The sequence below is a fragment of the Trichomonas vaginalis genome, chromosome II (assembly GCF_026262505.1).
Source record: "Trichomonas vaginalis G3 chromosome II, whole genome shotgun sequence".
NCBI lineage: Eukaryota > Parabasalia > Trichomonadida > Trichomonadidae > Trichomonas > Trichomonas vaginalis.
The window spans coordinates 17222033-17245955 of NC_067204.1; the positions used below are offsets into that span (position 1 = coordinate 17222033).

The 23923-nt window shown below is 33.7% G+C and overlaps 11 protein-coding genes across 11 annotated transcripts, besides 3 other annotated features; 4 read left to right on the forward strand and 7 right to left on the reverse strand.

Annotated features, from left to right (window-relative positions):
- Positions 1-274: 274 nt before the first annotated feature.
- On the reverse strand, positions 275-1036 carry TVAGG3_0560250 (glucose import; the record flags this gene model as incomplete). The annotated part of the gene is made up of 1 exon (XM_001579999.1): positions 275-1036. One exon carries the CDS (start codon positions 1034-1036, stop codon positions 275-277), a length of 762 nt encoding a protein of 253 aa, XP_001580049.1.
- Positions 1037-1055: 19 nt separating this feature from the next.
- Positions 1056-1511, reverse strand: TVAGG3_0560260 (glucose import; the record flags this gene model as incomplete). The annotated part of the gene is made up of 1 exon (XM_001579998.1): positions 1056-1511. The coding sequence occupies one exon, from the start codon at positions 1509-1511 to the stop codon at positions 1056-1058; it is 456 nt and encodes a 151-aa protein (XP_001580048.1).
- Positions 1512-3986: 2475 nt separating this feature from the next.
- On the reverse strand, positions 3987-4718 carry TVAGG3_0560270 (protein ubiquitination; the record flags this gene model as incomplete). Its single annotated transcript, XM_001579997.2, has 1 exon — positions 4171-4710. One exon carries the CDS (start codon positions 4708-4710, stop codon positions 4171-4173), a length of 540 nt encoding a protein of 179 aa, XP_001580047.2.
- A 55-nt stretch (positions 4719-4773) lies between these two features.
- On the forward strand, positions 4774-5449 carry TVAGG3_0560280 (heme binding; the record flags this gene model as incomplete). Its single annotated transcript, XM_001579996.1, has 1 exon — positions 4779-5417. The coding sequence occupies one exon, from the start codon at positions 4779-4781 to the stop codon at positions 5415-5417; it is 639 nt and encodes a 212-aa protein (XP_001580046.1).
- A 965-nt stretch (positions 5450-6414) lies between these two features.
- Positions 6415-8133, forward strand: TVAGG3_0560290 (armadillo (ARM) repeat-containing protein family; the record flags this gene model as incomplete). Its single annotated transcript, XM_001579995.1, has 1 exon — positions 6415-8133. One exon carries the CDS (start codon positions 6415-6417, stop codon positions 8131-8133), a length of 1719 nt encoding a protein of 572 aa, XP_001580045.1.
- Positions 8134-9598: 1465 nt separating this feature from the next.
- Positions 9599-12306, forward strand: TVAGG3_0560300 (uncharacterized protein; the record flags this gene model as incomplete). The annotated part of the gene is made up of 1 exon (XM_001579994.2): positions 9632-12292. One exon carries the CDS (start codon positions 9632-9634, stop codon positions 12290-12292), a length of 2661 nt encoding a protein of 886 aa, XP_001580044.1.
- Positions 12307-12783: 477 nt separating this feature from the next.
- Positions 12784-13610, reverse strand: TVAGG3_0560310 (ribosomal biogenesis NSA2 domain-containing protein; the record flags this gene model as incomplete). Its single annotated transcript, XM_001579993.2, has 1 exon — positions 12825-13607. The coding sequence occupies one exon, from the start codon at positions 13605-13607 to the stop codon at positions 12825-12827; it is 783 nt and encodes a 260-aa protein (XP_001580043.1).
- Positions 13611-13819: 209 nt separating this feature from the next.
- Positions 13820-14835: a mobile genetic element.
- Positions 14836-14895: a mobile genetic element.
- Positions 14864-14889: a mobile genetic element.
- A 214-nt stretch (positions 14896-15109) lies between the features above and the next one.
- On the reverse strand, positions 15110-16351 carry TVAGG3_0560350 (uncharacterized protein; the record flags this gene model as incomplete). The annotated part of the gene is made up of 1 exon (XM_001579992.1): positions 15140-16333. One exon carries the CDS (start codon positions 16331-16333, stop codon positions 15140-15142), a length of 1194 nt encoding a protein of 397 aa, XP_001580042.1.
- An 894-nt stretch (positions 16352-17245) lies between these two features.
- TVAGG3_0560360 (pectin lyase-like family) lies at positions 17246-18685 on the reverse strand (the record flags this gene model as incomplete). Its single annotated transcript, XM_001579991.1, has 1 exon — positions 17614-18183. The coding sequence occupies one exon, from the start codon at positions 18181-18183 to the stop codon at positions 17614-17616; it is 570 nt and encodes a 189-aa protein (XP_001580041.1).
- A 56-nt stretch (positions 18686-18741) lies between these two features.
- TVAGG3_0560370 (biological adhesion protein) lies at positions 18742-21396 on the forward strand (the record flags this gene model as incomplete). The annotated part of the gene is made up of 1 exon (XM_001579990.1): positions 18742-21396. One exon carries the CDS (start codon positions 18742-18744, stop codon positions 21394-21396), a length of 2655 nt encoding a protein of 884 aa, XP_001580040.1.
- A 314-nt stretch (positions 21397-21710) lies between these two features.
- Positions 21711-23839, reverse strand: TVAGG3_0560380 (ERAD pathway; the record flags this gene model as incomplete). The annotated part of the gene is made up of 1 exon (XM_001579989.1): positions 21748-23679. One exon carries the CDS (start codon positions 23677-23679, stop codon positions 21748-21750), a length of 1932 nt encoding a protein of 643 aa, XP_001580039.1.
- Between the last annotated feature and the right edge of the window lie 84 nt (positions 23840-23923).

Here is a 23923-nt window from a genome sequence, read left to right on the forward strand (position 1 = left end):
GAAAATTCAATTGAATTTTTTTGAAAAATTTCAAGTTTAATCAAATTTTTCTTTATGAATATAATTTATTTGATTTCCTTGTTATATTTATCTAAAAGTGGGCTTCAAAAAAGAATATTGATTTTAATATATATTCAATATTGCCATTATTGGCGTTATCAAACCAAACAAAATCGTTATCTTTTTAAAAAACTTTTGTTGTGAAAAAGATAAGACTTTTAAAACATTTTCTTTTTAATTTTAGATTACATAAAAAAAATTGTGGCCTAATGATTTAAGCCTTTGGGGCTTCATCTTCATCATTATCGAGGGACTCACTCTTGTCTTCTTGTGGCTCTTTGATGAACCAGAAGCCGAAGATTGTGCCGGCGATTGTGATGATACCGTAGAAGAGGAAGAGACCGAGTTGACCCATCTTGGACTTCTTCATAGCTGGGGAAGCATAAACAATGATGAAGGAGAAGAGCCATGATGTCATACCGTTGATAGCAGAAGCCATTGGACGGACAGAGAGTGTGAAGAGCTCTGGAGATGAGTACCATGGCATTGGAGCAAGACCAAGACCGAAACCGAATTGGTAAAGGAAGATAAGAACAACAGGAAGAACGTTGGACCAGTCATACTTGGTATTGAAGCCGAAGATGATGAGGGAAGCAGCGCAAACAATGCCAGAGATTGTCCACATAGCACGGCGACCAACCTTCTTGATGAGACCACCAGAGAAGAAGCATGCGATGAGCTGAGCTGCTGTGGCGATGAATGACTGGATACCAGATGAGATACCATTGATGTTAGCATCTTCGAAGAGCTTGCTGAGGTCAGAAAGAATGGCATTGATACCTGAGAATTGCTGTGTGAGCATAATGAGGATAAGAACAGTAAGTGGCCAGATGTACTTGGCTTGGAAGATTGATTCTTGTTCTTCCTTCTGGTCATTCTTCTCTTCTTCAGCTTCCTGTTGATGAATTGCTGTTTCTGGGATGAGCCAAATGAGACCAAGCTGGAGAGCATGAGAAATGGCAGAGTAAATGCACATTACGTATGGTTTCTGGTATTCACCAATGAGGTAGAGAATAAGAATACCAATGACAATGAAGATCTGTTTGTTCAGCTGGAGCAACTTCAAGAAGTAATAATGGACCCAGAGATGAGAAAGCACCGAGCATGAAACCTTGGAGAACACGCATTACTAAGCCCATCCAGAATGTTTTAACATTCATAAATGCTAAGATAACACAGAAGATGATTGAAAGGATGTTAATGATTGATGTAACGAGACGGCGGCCTAATCCGAATTTGAAAAGTAATGAAGGAATGTATGGACCAATAGCACCAGTGAGCTGGCTGATAGCGACGAAGAGATCCCAATTGCTATCTGGGAAATCTTCTCCCCAGGCCTTGCGGAAGTATGATGCGGCTGGAGATGGGTAACCAATAAGGTAACCGAAGCCAAGAGGAGTAAGGCAGACAATTGCTGCATACAAGAGTTCGCGGCGGAAGAAAGAAGTCATGCTTTTCTATCCGAAGTCTTGAAAAATGAAGTTACTTTTTTTTCGTGACATTCTCTCAATTTTTTTGAGATGTATACTTTCAAATCCACAGTCTCATTGAATCACAGACTAATCAATAATAAATGAATAAATTCAATATTCATGAGTAATAGAGTATTTCTTATAAAGGTTATATTAATCTTAGGCCATTCCTTTCTGAATTTTTCAATCTGAAATTGAAAAGGTTCTTGAATTTCGGTACGGGTGATTTACAAAAAATTGATTTGGATAAATCAATAAAAAATTCACAAAAGTTCGAAAATGCAATCATGCGCCGGATAAACATCCATATTTAAACTTTTTTTGAAGACAGTTTGCAATTGCAAAAAATTTGTCATCGATTTATCAAATTCTTTCACTATGAATCTCACTCAAGGATATAATATGGAGTAATAAGGAAGTCAATTTGGAAAATTGTTTTCACTTTAGGAGAATATAATTTTCCATTTGGAAAATTTAAAAAGTGAGACGCGCAGGATTCGAACTTTTTTAAAAGTTGATTTAAATGAATTTTAGTGTGGAATATAAGGATAATATCATATTTAAAATAAGAATATACTAGTTTAGGTGGTATTAATTTTTTCGATAAATTTGAGAGTATGTACGTTTAGGGCATGAAAAGTGTCAATTCGCTCAGCGAAAGCTGAGCTAGCTTCGTTCTCGAAAGAATAAGGAAGGAGTGAAGGAGAATGATACAGAAGTTGACACATTCATATCATTTCAACAAATTTTGATCAAATTGAAATTCAATAAAATTCAATTCAATTCATATCCTTCAGTCAGTACATTGATATCCTTCTGCATCACAATGATAACTCGGGCATCAATAGTTCTACAACTAACTCAGAAAAAACAAGATTATTACTTCCTGCTTACAGCTTTTAAAAAGTTTCGATGATAAAAATCACTCTACTCTCGTTTATCGACATATGGTGATAGTAGGTAAACATATTCTTATCGATATTAATAAAAATATTTGTACGAAAATCTTATCCAATTAGAGAGTTATTCATAAAGTATATGATAATTATAATTACTTTATCTTTGTTTTATCTTTGAATAAACAATTTAATTTAAATTGCATAATATTTTTTGGTTGAAAGACAGGAAACTTAGTTGAGTTTGTATTATTTTTATCGTTTAATTCATCGTATCAGTGAGTGATCCAGATATTTAAGATATTTAGAAAAAAATTATTAATTTGATTAACAAATTTTAATCAAAATAGCAAAAATCTATTTGATAGCTGTAAACAAACAATAATTTTTATTTCAAGCAAAATCACTTATTTTCATCTAAACGTATAAAATTGTCAATTTTATGAAAATAAATTGAAAATCTCATGAAATGTAAAGGAGAGTAATATTTTTCAATTTTCTTTTTTTTCTTTGTCTCAAATATTTTCTGTTGGGAATTTTCTTGTTATCAAAAAATAATTTTAATATTTGTTTATTTCATTACATACAATAAAATTTTAAAAACTCTATTTCTTCACAAGAAAATTTTTTTCCTTCATATGAAGAAACATTTTGTTCTCCATTTGATGCTGAGTCTAAATCTCGATTTTTGAATTTTCTTCTTTCCAAATTTCTTTTTTCCAAATTAGAAGTTTAATTCAAATTTTCAATAGTTTATATATTTTCTCAAACCGTCTCAGATTTTCTCACTTTTTAGGGATTTTCTCTCAAAATATACAAAAATAGTAATATCAATACATGTGTCTAATATACTTTAAAACCATCGTGATAAAATTCAAAAATGAAGAGTTCTTCTCTCCAAATTTTTTTCAAAATCAAAAAAATGAGATAAAAAAGTACGTTTGGAAAATTCATTTTTAGCATTTTAGGAATTTTCTCACTTTTCTTCCAAATTGACATCCTTAGGAGTAATTTTTCTTTCATAAGAAATTGTCAGTTATTTTCTTCAAAAAGGTTTGTAATTATATATGATCTCCTCAATATACTTTCATAATGTTCTATTTATGCCAATTAAATAGTTTTCGTAAATAAATGTGATATTTTATACAAATATTCAATTTATTCACCGAGATACAGTAATCATTCCTTGCTGGAATCTAATGAGCATACAAATGATAATGCTATAGTTAAGTTTTAAAGAACTTCTTATTCATCTTTACACCGAACGATCTCCAAATCGATATGAATAATGTTAGATTGCTTCCAAAATGATAAAAATATAATATACATTCTGTTTAATTCTATATTTTCATAGAAGATCCGATCTTAATAGCAACTTGAATTCAATTTGAAAAAACCTTTATTTCAAAGATTAATATTGAGCAATTTGTAAATAGTTATTTTTTCCGAGCATATGTATGTTTTATCAATTAACTATATAAAAAATATCTAGAAAGAATTGAAGGAAATGATCGAAAAAAAGAGTGGGATATTTTATAATCTATTTCATAAGTATAACAGATTAAATAGATTGTTTACAAGCAGGTGAAGTTTGAGCTTAAATTAGGGCTTGACACAAAATTATTAAAAAAAGTATTGTATTTAGAATTCATAACTTATCATTTTTGCTGACCCAAACATAACGTTTACGATATATGTTATAAGAGTCGATGCAAAACATGTTAAGAATATATAAAATTGAATCAATGGAATCCTAATATTGCTTTGGATGACTTATGGCATCCAGCATCTCTAAGAAGTCTCGCAATTTCAGTATGCTTATAATTTTCGGCTAAATCAAGGGCGGTTCTGTTATCTGTATCCATTTTGTTTACATCTACACCTTTTTCAAGTATAAGTTTAACTGAATTCAATCTTCCTAAACTTGCAGCAATTGTAATTGGTGGTGGATTTCCGAAATCCACATCAGCTCCGCCTAGTATAAGCGCTTGGGCCGAATTTTCCTTATTCATCATTAATGCCCACTGTAGTGGAGTTCTGAAAGATCCTGAATTCGGATTAGCGCCTTCTTCAAGTAAAACTTTTACGAAATCACCTTGATCCTGTTTGGAGCATTGCATTAATGATTCATCAAGAAATTCTTGATCAAACTGACTTGATTTCTTAAATGATTGCAATGCAGATTTCAATTTTTCAGGATCTTCTCCTCTAAGGCATTGCTTAATTGTAGCTTTATTTACCTGATTGCTTTTTGAAGCTGTTTCTGTAAAAAATAGGCTCATATAAGAATATAAGTTTTATTTGACATAATTTATCGGAATTTTATTTGTCAAAACTAGATACGTTAATAATGACGAAGTGGATTCTCCCAAGCGAAGTAGCATTACATAATACTTCAACAGATTGCTGGGTTTCCTTCCTTGGAAAAGTTTGGGATTTGACCAAACTCATTGCTGATAATAAGAACGATTTGGGCATTCAGCCAATTATTAAATCTGCCGGAACAGATATTTCTCATTGGTTCAACCCAGATACAAAGGACATCAAAACAAGAATTGATCCTGTTACTGAATTAGAAGTTCCACACGTTCCTTTCGATTGCTTATTGCATCTTCCGAACCCAACACCAAACACAACAGAAATTCCTGTAGCCAAGCCATGGTGGAAGGATGAATCACAGATTATTGGCCAATTATCTAAGAATCCTAGATATATTAGAATTGTAAATACACTGACATCAAAGGAAGATCTTATTGAAGTTGCCGGCGAGGAAACATTAAATGATATCCTCGAGCGCTTTAAGGCAATTAACTCTCACGCAGACAGCTACACATGGAAATTCCAAGGAAACGTACTTAAAATGGAAAAGACACTTGAACAAAACGGAATTCATGATGAATCTGCTAAATTTGCTCGCCTTGGTCTTGACTTTGATATGTATATCCCTGCAATTCTCATCTACTTTAACGATGATCTTACTGCTGCATAAATCATTTATTGTTGAAAAATAGCATAAAAAACTTATCATAATTATTTTAAACATAAAGATCTGTGTATTAAGTTATTTGGTAGTCACCTCAAAAGATCCAAGAAATGATAATGGTGATGCACATATTATGTTTGCATACTCAAAATTAATTCAAATAAAAGTAACAAATTTTCAATGTGAGATGGAGGATTTGAATGGTTTCTTAGTCAAGACTTTGTCAAACGATCAGAGCGATCAAGATTATGTTAAGAAAGTTATTGACTCTATCAAAGATGATAAAGAATCAATCATTTTATATTTAAATAAATTTGATGATCTCACGGAAAGACTTAAACGGGCTGCTGTAGTTCACATGGTAATTATTATGAAAATTAATTTTCGAAAATATGACTCTGATGAGATGAAATTGTTTCAAGAACAATTTATTCAAATATTAGAAAAATATTCAGATGATATTATTATATCATCGAACATACTTACTTTAATTAGCATGATTTGCCTTTTTATTCCAGATATATTCGAAAATACAATTAATTTATTGAATGTATCACAATTATTATATTTCCTTCGAATAATAACTACAAATAGCACCGAATATAATGATGCAATTGCTCCCTCGCTATTAAATTCATTGTTAAACGATTCAAAAAATTTATCAAATTCTGATTTTACAAATTTACTTTATATATTGCTTAATATCAGTGATTCTATTGATATATCTTCACCAAATATAAAGAATCTCATTAGTGAACGGGCATTGAATGATTCCTTGCTTTTAAATCCGAATGAAATGAGAACGTTTTGGATGTTAATGTCTGTTATTACAAACCAATATTAATTCGATGATAAATATATTTCAACTCTCCTCAATGCCTCTTTTTCAATTTTATTTAATGATGAATTAAATTGGGAAGAAAACAGTTCAGTTCTTTGTTTCATTGCGATGTTTACGCAGTACATAACTGAAGAAGACTCAATAAATATCCTTACAAGGTGTATGAAGATTTCATTGGATGAATATTTTGAAACAGAACAAATTACAGAATCTTTTGGTTTAATATCAGACTTTTTACAATTAATCGATAAAGAAAATGTCATAGAGATGCTTCCTTATATATTTAATAACTTTGTAGAACAAAATATTATGTATTTAATTCCATTTTTCTCTTTGACAAATCAAATCTTGGAATTAAATCAAAACATTCCAAATGATTTCATTGTAGAGCTGTTAAATGCCGTCTTTGGAAGTGAAAATAAAGATGTCATACTTGCTGCGTTGTTCTTTATCAGAGATTCAGAGATAATCGAAGTAATTTTGAAGATAGGAAGTAATTTAATTTCTCATTTGATGGATTTGATTGAAAAAACTGATGATTTAACTTTTCAATGTGTTTTATTTGATGCACTTGAAAGAATAGTCAAGATAACTAATGTTCAAACAGATGAAATCTTCAAAATTCTTCTTGATTATAGTGAAAAAGTTACAGAAGACTTAAGAGAAAGTTATTTAGAAGTTTTGGCAATATGTATAGGAAATTTAACGAAATTGGATGATTCCCAAGCAGAATTTTTAATTAACATTATACAAGAATCTCCTGAAAACTCATTTTGTTTGATCAAAAGTTTATTAACAAGAAGTGAAACAGAAGAAGTTGCTGTTGAAATTGTTAAATCTGCTTTTATTTCATTGATTGATTCTCAATTAATAGAAGCTGCGGTTTCCTTATTTGCACAATGTTTCGAGTTGAAGCCAGATGTTTTCATTGATTTTGCCGTTGAAATGAAAGAAATAATTTCTCAATTTTGTTTTGATGAAAATTCATCAACACAAATTCGATCCCTTTCTTATGTAGCTTTATCGCAGATCTGCATGAAAATTAATGATGGTGAATTAGCTCTACAGATTTATGAGAATATCATGAAATTGTTAGAAACTCCACGCGAAAGAATAATTGAAGAAATTCGAATTTCTTTATCAAATATAATGAATTTATTAGATGAAGAAAAAATTAATGAATTGGTAACAAAAATCAATGAAATTCTATTGGATTGCAATGGAAAGATATTACAAGCATTGCTGTTATTAGACAAACAGATAATAGAACAGAAATCTAATGAATTTGTTTTTGATTTAATTGAAAAATTAATCATCAAGTTTTGTCAAGAAAATCCGAATGATTTGTTTGATGAAAATGTATTTGAATCATTTACAGATATTATTTGTTTGATATGGAATGCAAGAATTGCAGAAGTTTGTATTCCTTTCCTTGTAGATTTGTTAAATAGCAGCAAAGACAATAATATTTTGTATCTTTCAATTGGATGTTTAGCAGACATTCCTTTAGAACTTTTCCAAGGAAATAACATCGCAGAAGATATATTAGGAAGCGTATTTAAAATATTGGAAACAACAGATGATGTTTATATAAGGCATAATTCGATTTATCTTTGTAACAAATTTTTGGCAAAAGATATCATTTCCGTCAAAGATTTAGAAAGTTTGAATCCAATTGTTGTTGAATGGTTTAACTTTTACAATGAAGAAAACAGTAGTTTTATGAGCGTTCTTGCTGTTTTTATTGTTGGTTATACTGCAAAATCAGGTAATGTTGATGAAAACATTATAAAGATTGCAGTTGATCACTTACCAAAGAAATTTGATCCTTATGTCAATAATTTTCTTGAGACACTCAAAAATAAGAATGTTATTATATAAAATATAGAGCTTTTTATGAATATCTTTTTTTTTCTCATTGAAATTCGTGATATATGATTCAATTCATTAATTGACCAAATTAATGAAGCAAACATTTTATGAGATTGAATTACTTCATTATTCAAAAAGATTCCTAAATTAAATAAAATCTTTTTATTCAAACTAAATTAAGTTTTGCAACAATGATATAATCATCTCATGTGCCCATTCCGATTACAGCACAAGTTTCAGAACTCAAACTCATGGAATTTTGACACACACACACACACAAATAAATAAATAAATAAAAAAAAATTAAGAAACAAACGTAGCAAAACTTTCTTCAAAACCTTGAAGACGAATAAGCTCCGTGAATATGACTTTATTCCCTTTGCCAAAATTAACAAAATAGTTACTTGTTGGACAGAGTTCTGTTGAAAAATGAAGTTCAAGTGAAATTCCTTTGAATGGTCCAATTTTTACATTTTGACTTGATACATATAATAGTTCTGTAGTATCAATATATGAATTAGATACTGTAATTGAACCTTCATAAATTCCAAACAAATATTGACCATTTTGTTTGTTATTTGCAATGAAACAGTTTTCTAAAGTTGTTTCGCACTGATAAGAATAAATCATTCCAATAAAATCATCAGGATTAGAAACAGTGTTGTTTACGAAAATAATGCTGTCATATTTTGCCTTTGGTTTAATTGATGAAATACAAATTCTAGATCCTGCAGAATTTTCATTAATAATTGAATATTTTATTGAAGAAGTTCCTTTTCCATATTGAATTGCAAAAGCTGTATTCTGTGCGCAATAGTTTCTTGTGAAGTTGTTTTGTAAAATCGATTTATTTCCATATTCTAATTCGATTGTACCTTGCTCACTGAGAACTCCTCGATTACTATATGTAATAGATGAATCAATAACTTCATTGATTTTTGTGGAATCGTCTGATATTTCAATATAACAAAACTTTCCATGAGTTGTCGATTTAGATCCAAAACTGCAAACTTTTCGAATGGAACTTTGGCCTTGCTTGATGTAAATAGATCCACCTAAATCATTCCTTGATGAGTTTTCGAAGGTGTCTGATGAAATAAGCGACTTAATATCTGGTGAATTAAGAATAATAACTCCATCATCACCGAGTTTTGAGAAATAAACTTCACGGACATAAAAATCTCCAGTGTTTCCTACATATTGCCTATTTTGATTGTAAATTTGATTAGAATATTCCGATTTGTAGACTTCATTCCATTCATTTTTTGATAAATGTAGTAATTTCGATATCTAGAAAGCTCGCGTTTTTGTCTATTATCTATCAGGCGATGATGTTTTTTTGGAGATATGAGATATTGAACTGTAGAAGTATATTTATATAAATAAAAATCGACAAATTTTAAAATCATTTGAATTAGACATCTTCCAACAAATAGTAATTTAAATTAAAGGATGATCGATAGACTGGCAAATTTGCCGCGTCACTTTTGGATTTCAGTTCAACCTAATGTTTTTCTTAGCATCTTTAGCTCGCTCTACCAACACAGGTATTGACCAATACCTCCTTGGCAAGAGACTTGCTGAAATTGGCTTGAAGCAGCATGCTAACGGTGGCTTCTACGAAGTCACTGGTCAAGAGCCAACAGCAGAAATTACATACCATGCCATTTACTTAGGCTTCACATACGGCCTCTTCAAGAACATGGACTTCTCCAATGCTCAGCGCTTCATCACATCCCTCCGTAACCGTGATGGTGGTGCCGGCATGTCACCAGGCCAAAAGTCATCCGTTGAGGCCACATACTACTATTTCAAGGCCGCCACAATTATCTTACCAAATGCTCTTGATATCCCATCTATTGTTGAATTCCTTAAGAACCATTATGATTCTAACTCTGGTCTCTTCCGCGATACATTAGATTCAGATCCATCAGTTAGAGCCACACACTTCGCCTACCTCACCCTCAACAAGCTTGAGAACGAACTTACATGGCTCAACACATTTGCCATCCGTAACTACATCACAGACCATACACAGGATGACCGCTACTCTTTCGATGGCATCAATGAAATCGATGCTCAGATCTATGGTACAGCCATCTCCAGAGCCATTTCCCTTCAGTCCAACAACTATCGTGCTGATCAGTACTCCAAGAAGATCATCAGCGATGGTCTCAAGGCTAAGAACATCACCATCTACCAGATTGGCAACCTCCTTAACGCTCTCAACCAGGAAGGCTCTAATGATGTTCCAGAAGAGCTTAAGAACCCAGATATCCCAGAAACAATCAACGATCTCTTCTCTCTTACACGCCTCCTTGTTTCCCAGGGCATTTTCGAGAAGCTCCTCGATATCGAACTTTTCGCCATTACAACAGATAACCAGGTCTTAGAACTTGGCCGTGGTGGTCTTACACTTGGCCAGGTTGTCCGCCCAGCTGCTGTTGCCCGTATCCTTAAGCGCTTCGTCAACCCATATCTTGCCATCAACCTTACAACAACAATTGGTGAAGAGAAGTCCGTTGACACAAAGCTTGACTTCGATGAACGTAATGGTGTTTGGATGGGTGACAGATACACACAGGCTACAAAGCTCGGCCAACTTACATTCGATATCCAGACATGGCTTCCAATCCGTGAAGGCCACCAGGTTGATGTTACAAAGAACATCCAGACATCAGTCTCCCTTCCAGTCGATATCTCCTGCGATGTCACAGCCGGCGCTGAAGAAGTCATTCCAGTTGGCGGCATCATCGAACCAGGTGCTGCTGTCAAGTCTGTTCTCCACGGCAGATTCGAAGACGGCATCGAAGTTGAAGAAGGCACAATGGCCACATTCGCTGTCTACGATTCATCCGAAGCCCTCCTCTTCTACGATTCTGCTGACTTCAAGCTTGACCACATATTCCAGTGGACATTCGATCCAAAGAACCCAATTCCAGACGGCTACGTCAAGTTCTCTGTCGAAATTGGTGACCGCCAGCACGGTATCCACACACGCAAGGAGTTCCGCTACCTCTACCACGCCAACATGACAGTTATCTCCCACAAGATCAACTCCACACCAAAGCTTGGCGAACTTCTCAAGGTCTCCATGGTTCCAGGCGTCATCGTTGATAGTGCTGTCGAACAGTTCAACGATGAGAAGTCATTCGGCGAAGATCTCAAGGATGCTTCCACAGAAGGCTTCTTCCCAAGTGGCCCAGCTGAGGCACAGAAGTACCAGATGGTTCTCAAGTGCGGCAACGCTATTGCTAAGACAGTTGATGGTGAAATCAAGGTTGTCGAACACAACATCACAGTCGAGTTCGAAACAACAGTTGATGAGAACATCGATCTCGCAACAGGCTTCAATATCGAGTTCGTCTTCAAGAACTCCGAGGGATTCACAGTTCCTCTCTCATTACAGGAGCCAATCGCTGTCACACTGAACTCAGAGATCATCGCTGAACAGGTCAAGGGTCTCGTGAAGCCACAGAAGTTGACATACGGCCAGACAATCAAGGCTGAGTTAGTTGTCAAGGAGAAGAACGTCGGAAAGACATTACTTCCAGGCTTAGCATTCCCAGTCATCCTCCTCAAGAAGGGCGACCGCGTTGTTGCCGAGCAGACAGCTACATGCGACCAGAAGGGCCTCGAGAGTGTCGAGTTCACAATCGACGCTTCCGTTCCAAGTGGCAAACTCACAGCTGAAATCGTTGTCCGCAAGGGTGAAGAGTACCTTCCACTCTTGTTCAACGGAAAGAAGCTCACACAGGAGTACGAAATCGAAGGCCAAATCATTTTCGACCACAAGATTGTCCAGACATCTGATGCTATCACAATCGACTACACAACAATGTTCAACAACAAGGCTATCACTGGTGGTTTCTTCGTCGCTAAGGTCATGACACCAGACGGCCAAGTTGCTGCCAACCTCCCAGCTGCCCAGACACTCTCCAAGTCTCGTATCTCAATCCCAACACAGTTCCTCCGCGGTGAGTACACAGTTGATCTCTACCGTATTGGCGAAACAACACCAGTTGTCTCTACAAAGGTTGCTGTCCAGTCCAAGGTCGTTACATGGTTCTCACAGCTCCCAATCGAGACACTCGTTGTCATCGCTGCCTTCGCACTCTTCTGCTGGACAGTTCACCTCAGAACACAGTTCCGCATCCACAACATCTAAGCTCATATTTTTTAAATAAACACAACACATCATCTTAATTTTTGATTAATTTTTTTTAGTAATATATTCCATCTTATTAGATCAAAATTCCAACGCTTATGAATTCTTGAAGTTTATGATGCGCCCAGCTCCATAGAATTAATTACACACCATTCCACATAATTTCCTCATGAATAGAGGTTGAAAAGTCTAATAAAGTGTATAAAAAAATTTATTTTATCAAATTTTGCCTAAATCATAATAATTGGGTTGATAGCATACTTAAGTTCATTTGAACATATATTTGTATATGAAACTTCATCAAATGACTAGTTATTTGTTCAAAAAGTTAACAATAATCTGAGAACATGCACATAATGTATTTTGTCATTATAACATTCCTATATTTACTATCTTTATTGCTTAGATAGCACATTGACAGCATCTAATCTATTAACAAACAAATTTTTGATAATTTGTATTATTTCAAAATAAAAAATAAAGATAATTGATTTATTAATATATATTTCCAAATGAAAAAAAGCTTTATTCTCTATATCAGCAAGACTGAGTTGATACAACCTTCATTTTCAGGGGCATTTGTAACCTGAGCATATTTAGCCCATACAATACGGCCAGTTGGAGTAACAAGGCCCATCTTTGAGACATTAACCTCAATGATTGTACCTTTAGTAATAACACCAAGACCTGTATAAGTTTGACCATTAGGATTCTTCTTAACGCCAATAATTGGGCATAAGAATGTCTGTCCGAGTTGTGGATGTGTGACGTTGGCCTGTTTGAAACGAAGACCAACTGGGCGAACGTATCTTTCGAGTTTAGGTGGTTTTCTAGTGAAATCTTCACCAACGTAGCATACCTTGTTAACCAAACGTTTCCATTTCTTACGACCTGTCTTACCAGTCTTGAGAACACGAAGCATTTCATCTTCTGCGATAGGTCTAACTTGTGGAAGAGGAACATCCCACTTGCCAGCACGCTCTTTCCTTTTCTGTTTCAATGAGTTGCTTAAAACATCTGCTGTTCTCGTAACATTCTGGTCCATAAGATATACTGGAAGTGGTTCATCACCAATAGCCTTCTTCTTTGTATCAGCAACCTTAGATTTCTCGAATGTATTGATTGTCTTCTTCATTTCTGCTTTCTGTTTATATCTGTCCTTATGGAAGATTTTAGCTTTAATACCACGTAGAGTTCTCGAAAGAACAGAAACTCTTACTCCTTCTTTGGCCTCTTTCTTGCGCTCTCGCTCCTCCTCATCTAAACGCTTACCGAAGCGTTTTCGGTGGAGCTCCATGAACTCTTGCTGAGGCATTTTAGAGTGAAAAGTGACAAAATTTTGATGTGTCTTGTAGCGCAATTCATTTCTTTGTGAAATATATGATCAAGAAACATATAAAAATCACATTTTTATTTATAATTTTCTTCTAAATGCATTATTCAATTTAAATTTGATTTGATTTCTAAAAATAACTATTTAAATCCGCTGAGTATATATAGAAAATGCATAATTGCATATTGTTCTCCGAGTGCGGGACAAATTTGCCGGGTGTCACTTTTTCAATAACCTTAAATTACGCTTTTCTGATTTTAAAAAAATAACCTTAAATTATATTTGAAGAAATTATGTCTATGATATATGTTTTATGCTAGAATCTTGGAGTTTTCATGCACTACACAAGAGCTCCAAGGTTCCAAGAGTGAATGCTCAATAGCAATTATAGAGATGTACCTTTTCAAAATGACTTTTACTGATTAAATTTAATCAATAGAAGACATTTTGAAAAGGTACCTCTACAATTAGATATACAAGAGATTCAAAGCTTCATTTCAGATAGATTTGAAACTTTGAAACTCTTGGTAGATTTTGAGTGAATGCTGACAATCATCTTTGAGAAGGTTTTCTTTAAGAAAACCTTCTCAAAGAGGTTTCTCAGGAGCCCTGAGGCTCCCTTTCGTAATGATTGGGAGCCTTGGGGCTCCTGAGACGAAGAATGGCTTCGCCGAATCTTTGATCAGCAGAGGCCAAATGAAAAGGCCTCTGCTGATGGATTCTCAGGAGCCCTGAGGCTCCCTTTCGTAATGATTGGGAGCCTTGGGGCTCCTGAGACGAAGAATGGCTTCGCCGAATCTTTGATCAGCAGAGGCCAAATGAAAAGGCCTCTGCTGATGGATTCTCAGGAGCCCTGAGGCTCCCTTTCGTAATGATTGGGAGCCTTGGGGCTCCTGAGACGAAGAATGGCTTCGCCGAATCTTTGATCAGCAGAGGCCAAATGAAAAGGCCTCTGCTGATGGATTCTCAGGAGCCCTGAGGCTCCCTTTCGTAATGATTGGGAGCCTTGGGGCTCCTGAGACGAAGAATGGCTTCGCCGAATCTTTGATCAGCAGAGGCCAAATGAAAAGGCCTCTGCTGATGGATTCTCAGGAGCCCTGAGGCTCCCTTTCGTAATGATTGGGAGCCTTGGGGCTCCTGCAGCAGAGTATCGCTCCGCTCCATTAAATTTTTTAAAAAAAGTGCCGTGTGGCAAATTTGTCCTGTTCCCCATCTTTATTATTTTTTTTATTCCTTTGAAAAGTGACACTGGATAGTTTGTCCCTTTCTCTTGTTCTCCTTTAAAAACTTTTTTTTACAATTTATTTGATATACTTTCTAAAAATCACTAAATAAATCCACACGGTGAATAAAAAATCGCAAATTTGTCCATCATTCACCTCTACATACTTTTTTTACAAATCATTATTGATTTGTTTTCTAAAAATAACTAATTAAATTAGAAGTTCATTGACAAAACAAAAAGATGTTTTATACAAATTATCTTTTATAGTTTCATAAAAAAAAAATTAATATTATTCCTCTAAGTATTTTGATGTAAGCTCTGATTTCTGGCTTGCTGTAGATGTTGATTCCTTGCTCTTAAGATTCTTTCTTTCTGCTTCTTCGACCAAACGAATATCTTCTGGTTTTGCAGGAATGGAGTATATATTATTACGTTTTGTAGCTTCGACGTAGGCTATCTTTGATGTATGTTCTTCGTTCGAAACAACCGGAACTGCACGATATAAATAATCTTCTCCTTGGCCTCTCAGTTTGAGTTGTAAGGCTTCGCCATTCAATATCAAGAATATTCTGCCATCATCTGTCTTGTAAAAGAATGCATTTGAGTGTCCATTCTCGAATTTAATTGTCATAACGCTATTTGCCTTTCTTGTGCGCTTTTTGTCGGAGGAAACGACGCCAATCCATGAAGGAATAAGAAGCTCATCGGTCATTGGAAGATCTTCTTCTTTATGTGGCTTATGTAAGTATTCTTCTGTAAATACCTTTGGAGTATCATCTTCGCTATAATAGTCGGAGCTTTCTGAATCATCACCCTTGGCAGTAGTTTCGACGTATCTAATGAATTGTTTGGAGAGTTTTTCGAAATTGGTTCCTTCTGGTATATCAGTCTTGTTATCAAGCCATTGGAGGAAGGATTCTTCATCACGAAGGCCATTTTCGTAAGCTTCTTGAAGATATTTGAAGTCTGGGCTACGCCTGATGATATTATTTTCTTTTTCTTTCTTCTCCTTAGCTTCTTTCTTCTTCTTAGGTTCTCTAGGCTTTTTCTCTTTAGGCTTCTTTTCTTTTGGTGGTTTTGGCTCCTTCTTTTTAGGTGCGGCTTTCTTCTTTGGCTGTTGTTTCTTCTTTTTCTTCTTCTTCTTTTCATCATCATCGGATTCTCCGAAACTTTCATCACTGTCATCAATGAAGTCAGAGTCTTGGTTTAAACGCTCTTGTTTAAGTCGAATTTTATCTTGGCGCTCAAATTCGGCTCTATTTTTCCTAGTATCTGGTAAGATTCTATCTTTAGCATCGTTCATAATAATTTCGTCTGTTTCATAATCTGGGTAATAAACCTTGATTGAATCAGTGAAAATGTGATCAATTTTGGCCTTGTAAATATCAAAGTCGTTATCTGCATCAATTACATAAACTGTTTCTCCTTGATAGAACTGGTGATCCGGATCTTTTTCAATCTTTCCTAATAGAGTTGACGCCATTTTAATATTCAAACAAACCTCTTCAAAAATATTTTTTTTTCTTCGTTCGCAAATAATTATTTTTGAAAAATATATCATATTTTATCTATATTTGACAATTTATAAAGCATCTCATATCTAATAGCCAAGTATGAGCATTTTTAAGATTATCAAAGATATAAAGTTATCAATTAGTGGCCATTATCAGTATTAAACAGTTTAGCTACATATGCAAATCTAAAATGAGAAGCACATGGATAATAATATCCAAATTTTCAAGGTTTCAAATAAAAATATGTCGATTTCACAAGATATTTTGGTATATAGGCTTTAAAATCAATACCATTACTGCTTACAAATCATCATACAACATTACAAGGTCTGATAAGAAATAATGTTAACAGACTTTATAGGGAGAAAACAGTGAAAGAAAAGCTATATGAAAATGAAATTGGGAATAAAAAATCAATAAATGCTCAATGTTTTTCTTTTATCTGTATCTTCATTAACTTTTGGTGATATTGCAGGACACTGGGATGGATCAAAGTGTACTAAAAGCGATGAATGCGAGAAAATCGTATGCTCTTTCATTTATAAAACCAAAGATACATTAATTTGTAATTTATGGCTCGATTCATCAACAAAAAGCTTTACAAATCTCGATAATTCTTATTTTGCATCAATGGAATTGACTCAAACAAACTCAAACTCATTTGATTTCAGATGGAAAAATTCGATTCGCCAAATATATATACAAAATAATGTTGGTTATTCCGATAAAACAAGGAAAACACTAACTCAAACCAATTCATCATCTGATTCACTAATTCATAAAATAATTATTTCAAAAAAAGATATCTATTTGAACTACTTAGATAATGATCAAAACATTTCAATTCATATTAATAAAATTGCAAATCTAGGGATCTCACAAAAAGAAAGAAGCCAAAATTTACTCTACCTCCTAATTGGAATTATCCTCGGCCTTATAGGATTTGCATTAATAGTTTACAATACTATAGTTCAAAGTTTTGATCGTTGAAATCAGTAAATCATACAAAATAATGCAAAAATTTAAAAATTGCTAAGAAAAACATCATCTTACAGATCGCTTATATATAATTCTAGCAACACAATGATACTAATCGCAATTTACGAAGCTATCAATACCATAATTTTAATTTTGGTATTAAAATGTTGCAATCATTCTATTAGACTTCAGGAAAGCAAAGAATTCTAGTCAACTCAACTGTGAAGGATATTTCTTCATAGAATATTGACACACAAAAAAAAAAAAAAAATTAAGAAACAATCGAAGCAATACTTTCTTCAAAACCTTGAAGATGAATAAGCTCCGTGAATATGACTTTATTCCCTTTGCCAAAATTAACAAAATAGTCACCTCCTGGACAGAGTTCTGTTGAAAGAAAATGAAGTTCAAGTGAACCTTCTTTGTTTGGTCCAATTTTTACATTTTGACCTGATTCATATAATAGTTCTGTAGTATCAATATATGAATTAGATACTGTAATTGAACCTTCATAACTAATTCCGAACAAATATTGACCATTTTGTTTGTTATTTGCAATGAAACAGTTTTCTAAAGTAACATCACCACTACCACTACAACAAATCATTGAAGGAGGTACACCATCAGGTGTAGAAAGAGTGTTGTTTGTGAAAACAATGCTGTCAAATTTCGATTGTGTGCCTGCTGAAATACAAATTCTGGAGTTTGCATAATTTTCATCAATAATTGAATATTTTATTGAAGATGTTCCTTCTCCAAATGCTGTTGCAACAGTATTAACTTTGCAATAATTTCTCGTGGAATTGTTTTGCAAAAATGAAATATTTCCCATATACATCATAATTGCATTTCTTCCAGTACAAGTTCCTCGATTATTAAATGTCACCGATGAATCACGAGCTTCATTAACTGCTGTGGGATCATCTGGCACCCAAATATAGCAAAACACTCCATCTGTAGTCGCTTCAGATCCAAAACTGCAAACTTTTCGAATAGAACTTTGGCCTTTATAGATGTAAATAGATCCACCATCGCCATTTCTAGATGAGTTTTGGAAAGTGCTCGTTGAAATAAGTGACTTAGTATTATCAGAATCAAGAACAATAACTCCTTCCTCGCCAAGACCTGTGAAATAGACTTTACACACATAAAAGTCTCCTTTATTTCCTACGTATTTCCTATTTTTATTGTATATTTCGCCTGAATAATCCGATTTGTAGACTTCATTCCATTCATTGGTTGATAAATGGAGCAAATACGATATATAAAACCTTTTCTGCGATCCATCTTATTCATTATGCAGTAAAATATTGAAAAAATGATATGTAGAACTTCGAGAAAAGCTAAAAATTTAGTAAATTTTAATTTTTAAACGGCTGCTCAGATTTTATAGATTTTAATGGATCAAAATAAGAAATTCAGGAATAATAGTAGTTCGACAAACAACAACGAGCTTCAAATGGCCAAGGATTTCGGTCCTTTGAATCAACAAATATGTGAATTACAAACTTATATTAATCATTTAGAAACAGAAAAGCAACAACAAGATAATACAATCATAGAATTGCGAGAAAAGCTATTAAACGCTACATTACAATTACAAGACATCTCTAAGAATTATCAAGAACAAATTACATATAATAATAGCGGAAATAACACAGAGAGTTTACAAATAGAGTTAAATGAGAGTAGAAAAGAGTGTGAGCAGTTAAAATTAGAATTAGCTCGAATTTCTGGGCTTTTTAATTCTGAAATACTTGATCTTACGAATGATTATACTGATTCGACCACACAACTTCAGATGCAATTAAATATGACACAGAAAAATTTACAAAACAAAAATAAAGAATATACAATTACCAATTCGGAATATAAAAGACAAGTTGATGAAACAAATGACAAGCAAAAACAACTAGTCGAACTTACTAAACGCTGCCGAGCACTCCAAGCAGAGCTTGATCAAAAAAATGATGAAAATTCAGCTCTTAATAAAGAATTAAAGGACAAATTAGATTCAAATGAAAATTTAAAGGCACTACTAAGTGAGAAAGAAAATTATATCTCATCATTACAAGATCGCTTAAATTTAGAGGAAAAATCTTCAAGTAAATTTAAACAATCTCTAGAAGAAACAAGAACGAAGCTTTACTCTCAAGAGCTTATGCTTTCTCAAAATTCACAAGAAGCAATTGATCAAAAAATTCAAGAAAAAATTGATGAATTTCAATTAGAGTTTAATCAAGAATTACAACGATACAACACAATAATTGATTCTAAAGACCAAGTAATTTCCAAGTTAGAAGCTCAACTCGAGAAATATAAACAAAATAACAATGCATTAGAGCTTAAAGCAGAGGAAGCCTATGAAAAGCAAGAAAGAGCAACTCATTCAGCAACAACTGTTAGTGAAGAGCTCGAGTATTTAAGAAAAGAATTAACTGACAAGGAATTAACAATCAAATCGTTAACAGATGACAAAAATGAATTATTAAGAGAACTTGAAACAGCTGAAATGAAAACACAGAGCGAAGAACTCGCAAAAGAGAAGAAATTACATAGCGATGACATCAAAAAACTTCAATCACAAATTGATACTCAGTCAAGACACTTTGGTGATGAATTGGACACTCTTAAAAAGAAACTAGATACATATATGATACAACTTGCTGACGGAAATTCCGAAATAACTCGTTTGACTGCAAGTTTAAATCAAGCGAATTCCGAAAACGAAAAACTTAAATCAGAATTGACATCTCTTAAAGAACAAAACGCAAAATACGATGAAAGAGTTATAAAAATGACATCTCAGATCCTTAATCTCGAAGAAAACAATAAAGTACAAAGCGTTAATCTCCAAGAAGCTGATGAAAGAGCCAAAGAAAAAGCAGATATTGAAGTAAGGAAAGCAAACATGGCTCTTGTATCATTGAACAATGATTTGGTAAAAGAACAGAAAATTGTTTTCGATCTTACAAATAAAAATGAAGAATTACAAGCAGCAAACAGTGCATTGAAGAATGAAGTCAAACTATTAAATGATGCTTTGTCAGAATCAAATGAAAGACATCAAAAAGAATTAGAAATTCTCTCTAAATCAATCAAAAGCGCTGACATAGATATAACGAAAGAATACAATGAAAAGGTTATTAAACTCACAAAGTCATTAGATGAAACAAAAGCCTTGTTATACGCAGAAGTTCAAGAGCATCAAGGAACTCGTGAACGACTTTCAAAATGCATAGTTGACTCAACCAAGAAAGACAAAGAAATAAGAGATTTACAATCTCTTCAAACAAACATTACTTGCATTCAACAACTTCTTAATGTTTCGAATCCTGCAGATGCAATTGCAGCAATTTCTAACTTGAAGAAATTAGAAATTGAAAATAAGAAATTGAATGGTACAATTTCGGATTTGAAAGAAAAACAAGAATCAACAATTTTACAGCCATTAAGACTTGAATCAACAATTGCACAGAAAAAAACAATCATTAAGATGCTTGAGAAAGAGAAGAACTACTTGAGAGCGCAATTAGCTGCTCAAGTTGGAAACATTGATTCTTCTTTAGTTCACTGCGTTGTTTTGTTCCTAAACAATGTTTCTAAGAGTGAATCATTTGGAGATAATACGCGCCATGAAGCTGAATCCATATCAAGCAGTATAGTTAATGGTGATTACAAAGGCTTAAAGACTTTCGCAGGAATTTTAGAATCCGAAATTTCTGGTATAAACAAAAATCATTTCAATGAATCCTTGAACAAACTTGCGAAGATAATTGAAGGAAAGTTTATAGAAATGGACCAAAAAATAGGAGAAGCGGGTGCTCATATAGAGTTACTATCTGATAAATTCCACGTTGCAAGAAGGAATAAGATAAAAGCTCATCAACAGAAACTTATTCCAGCTCCACCAAAACAAGCTGCACATAGCGCTACTCCAAATAGACAGAAAGGAAGTGGTAACCCACTACTTGTACAATTAGATCCAAATAGGTTCCCAAGAACACCTAAGATGTCAAATGCTCAACGTCCAAATCCTCATGATTATAATTAATTCTTTTTATATATATTATCAGATATTTGTGAATAAATATTGTGTTTGCTTTAATAATCTAAGAATATATTCCATTATAAATGAATCAAATTCTATCTCATTTCTTGATAATAGGGAAAATATACAGAATATTGTTTTTATCTATAATTGATAGATGAAAATTCACACAAAACTAATTTTGTGATAATCGAAATAAGAATTACAATTCAAAACTCAAAATAACAAAAAAAATTTATTTGAAATCTCAAAAATGTATTCTTAAAATGCTAAAAGAGAGTAATATTATGACTAAATTATTAGTTAATATTAAAAACTACCAGTTTATTATAACAATTAAAATTTATTAAAATTTTACTTAACATTTAGCGCATTTGCAACGCCTTCTATTGTAGGGGTTATACTAGAGCCTTTAAATACAGAAGGTATTGGTACAACAGAGTCCTTTATGTCTCCAATTTTTTGTAATTCTTCATTTAATTTTTGTTTTTCTGCTTCATCTTCAGAAACATTCAACCAGACTTTAATTGCATCACAATAACCACCTAAAGCAGACAGTCTCATATTCTTTCTTGCCTCCTCAATCTTTCCATCCAACAAACACAAAACACTCAATCCGAAATAGCCAGCTGGTTCTTTCTTTGTAATTGCCTTTTCAAACATTTTTCTTGCGAAATCAACATTCTTTGTTACGCCATCGCCTGTTATACAAGCACTTCCATGAAGACAGCATGATTTGGCATGTCCCATTTGTGCAGCTGTCATAATAGATTTCCTGGCTTCAGCAACATTTTGACCTGTCACTTTTTCATTCAAAATCATCAAACCAAATCTATACATTGCAGGAGGATATTTCTGGATAGAAGCAGCTTTGTAGTATCTTAATGCTTCATTATAGTTCATAGCTGCTCCTTCACCTGTTTCATGCAAATAACCTAACCTGTATTGAGCAGGAGCTGAGTTTTGTTGTGCGGCCATTCTGAAGTATTTCGCTGCTTCAAGGATGTTCTTTTCTATTCCATTTCCTTTCATCAGACATTGAGCGTATGAGTTCTGTGCAGCTTTGGATCCTTTGTCTGCTGCTGCCTTGTAATAAAGAATGGCCAAAGGCAAGTTCTTTTTAACTCCTGCGCCGTTTTCTAACGCAAAGCCAATGTTGTGCATTCCTTCCATCGATCCTTGGTCCGCTGATAACTGGAAGTACCTCGCTGCGGCACCAAGATTCTTGTGAACACCTTTGCCATTCAAAAGCATAACTCCGAAATTGTTTTGCGCTGATGCATCGCCAGATTGTGCGACAGTTAATGCGGTGTGCGCTTTTGAGATGTCGGAATTCTCCGCTTTGATGCGCTCACGGAATTTTTCGAGTAAGCTGAGGTTGATGTTCGGTATTGCGCCAATGGATTCTTCGAAAAGTTTGATGACGTTCGACATTGTTGGTCGATCATTTGGATTTGGGGCCCAACATGATTGTATGATGTTTTTGATCTCGAGAGGTACATTATCTGGTATTTTTGGTCTCGTGCTGCTCTTAAGTTTCTGGTAAATGTCGGGAGTATTGGAAATAATATCGAATTGAGTTTTTCCGATGAATAATTGGAAAACAAGCATTCCGAAAGAGTATACATCGCCTTTCTGTGTCTTAGCTGTCTCTCCTTCGAGTTCTGGAGCTTTCCAAATTGGATGATTTTCTCCAGGAACTAAATTTTTGATTGTATTCTCGTCGTAGAAGTTGTTAAGAGAAAAGTCAGTAAGATATGGCCAGAAATCATCTCCGAAAACTACATTATCTGCATTTAAATTTCCGTGAGGACAACGGTAGCCATGCATGTAATTCAAAGCTAAGGCAACACCAAGAGATGTGCGGATTTTCATTGTTAAGTCCCATGTTTCTGGAGATTGATTTTTTGTTTCTAATTCTAAAATTTCTGAGAGTTTTTGCCCAGAATAGTGATCAAATGCTACAGCAGGCTTTCTTCCATTGTGAGGATTGGAAATTGTAAAGCCAGCGAAAGGTAAAATAGTTGGGAAATATGAAAGCGAGAGATTTTGAACTTCCTTGAAAAATCTTGATGCATTTTGAGTTTGACTTAGATCTATATTTAACGTTTTAACAAAATATTTAAAATCATTCTCATTTTCGTTGATCATTAGCGTAATATTTCCAAGAGGTGAATCAAATATCACTTCTCGTGGATCATAAGTTTCAATAGGTTGAATATAGTTGATTAATGGTGCTGGTTGAGTTGAAGGATTCTCGCCAACAACTGATAAATCGCCTCCCATTTTGTCACTTTTTCCATCAAATTTCATATACGATTTCCTTATCAATTCATGGAATTAATCTATAACGCCTTAGGTACCAACTCATAATCGTTTATAATGAATATATATATATCTAAAATTTCTCAATTTATCTTTACATTCAATGTTTAAATTTAGATGCTTACACAATTCCAAGACCTACTGTCTCCACATTAACACAATCACTAATTGCGATCAAACTATCAAATATTGGGATACATTATAG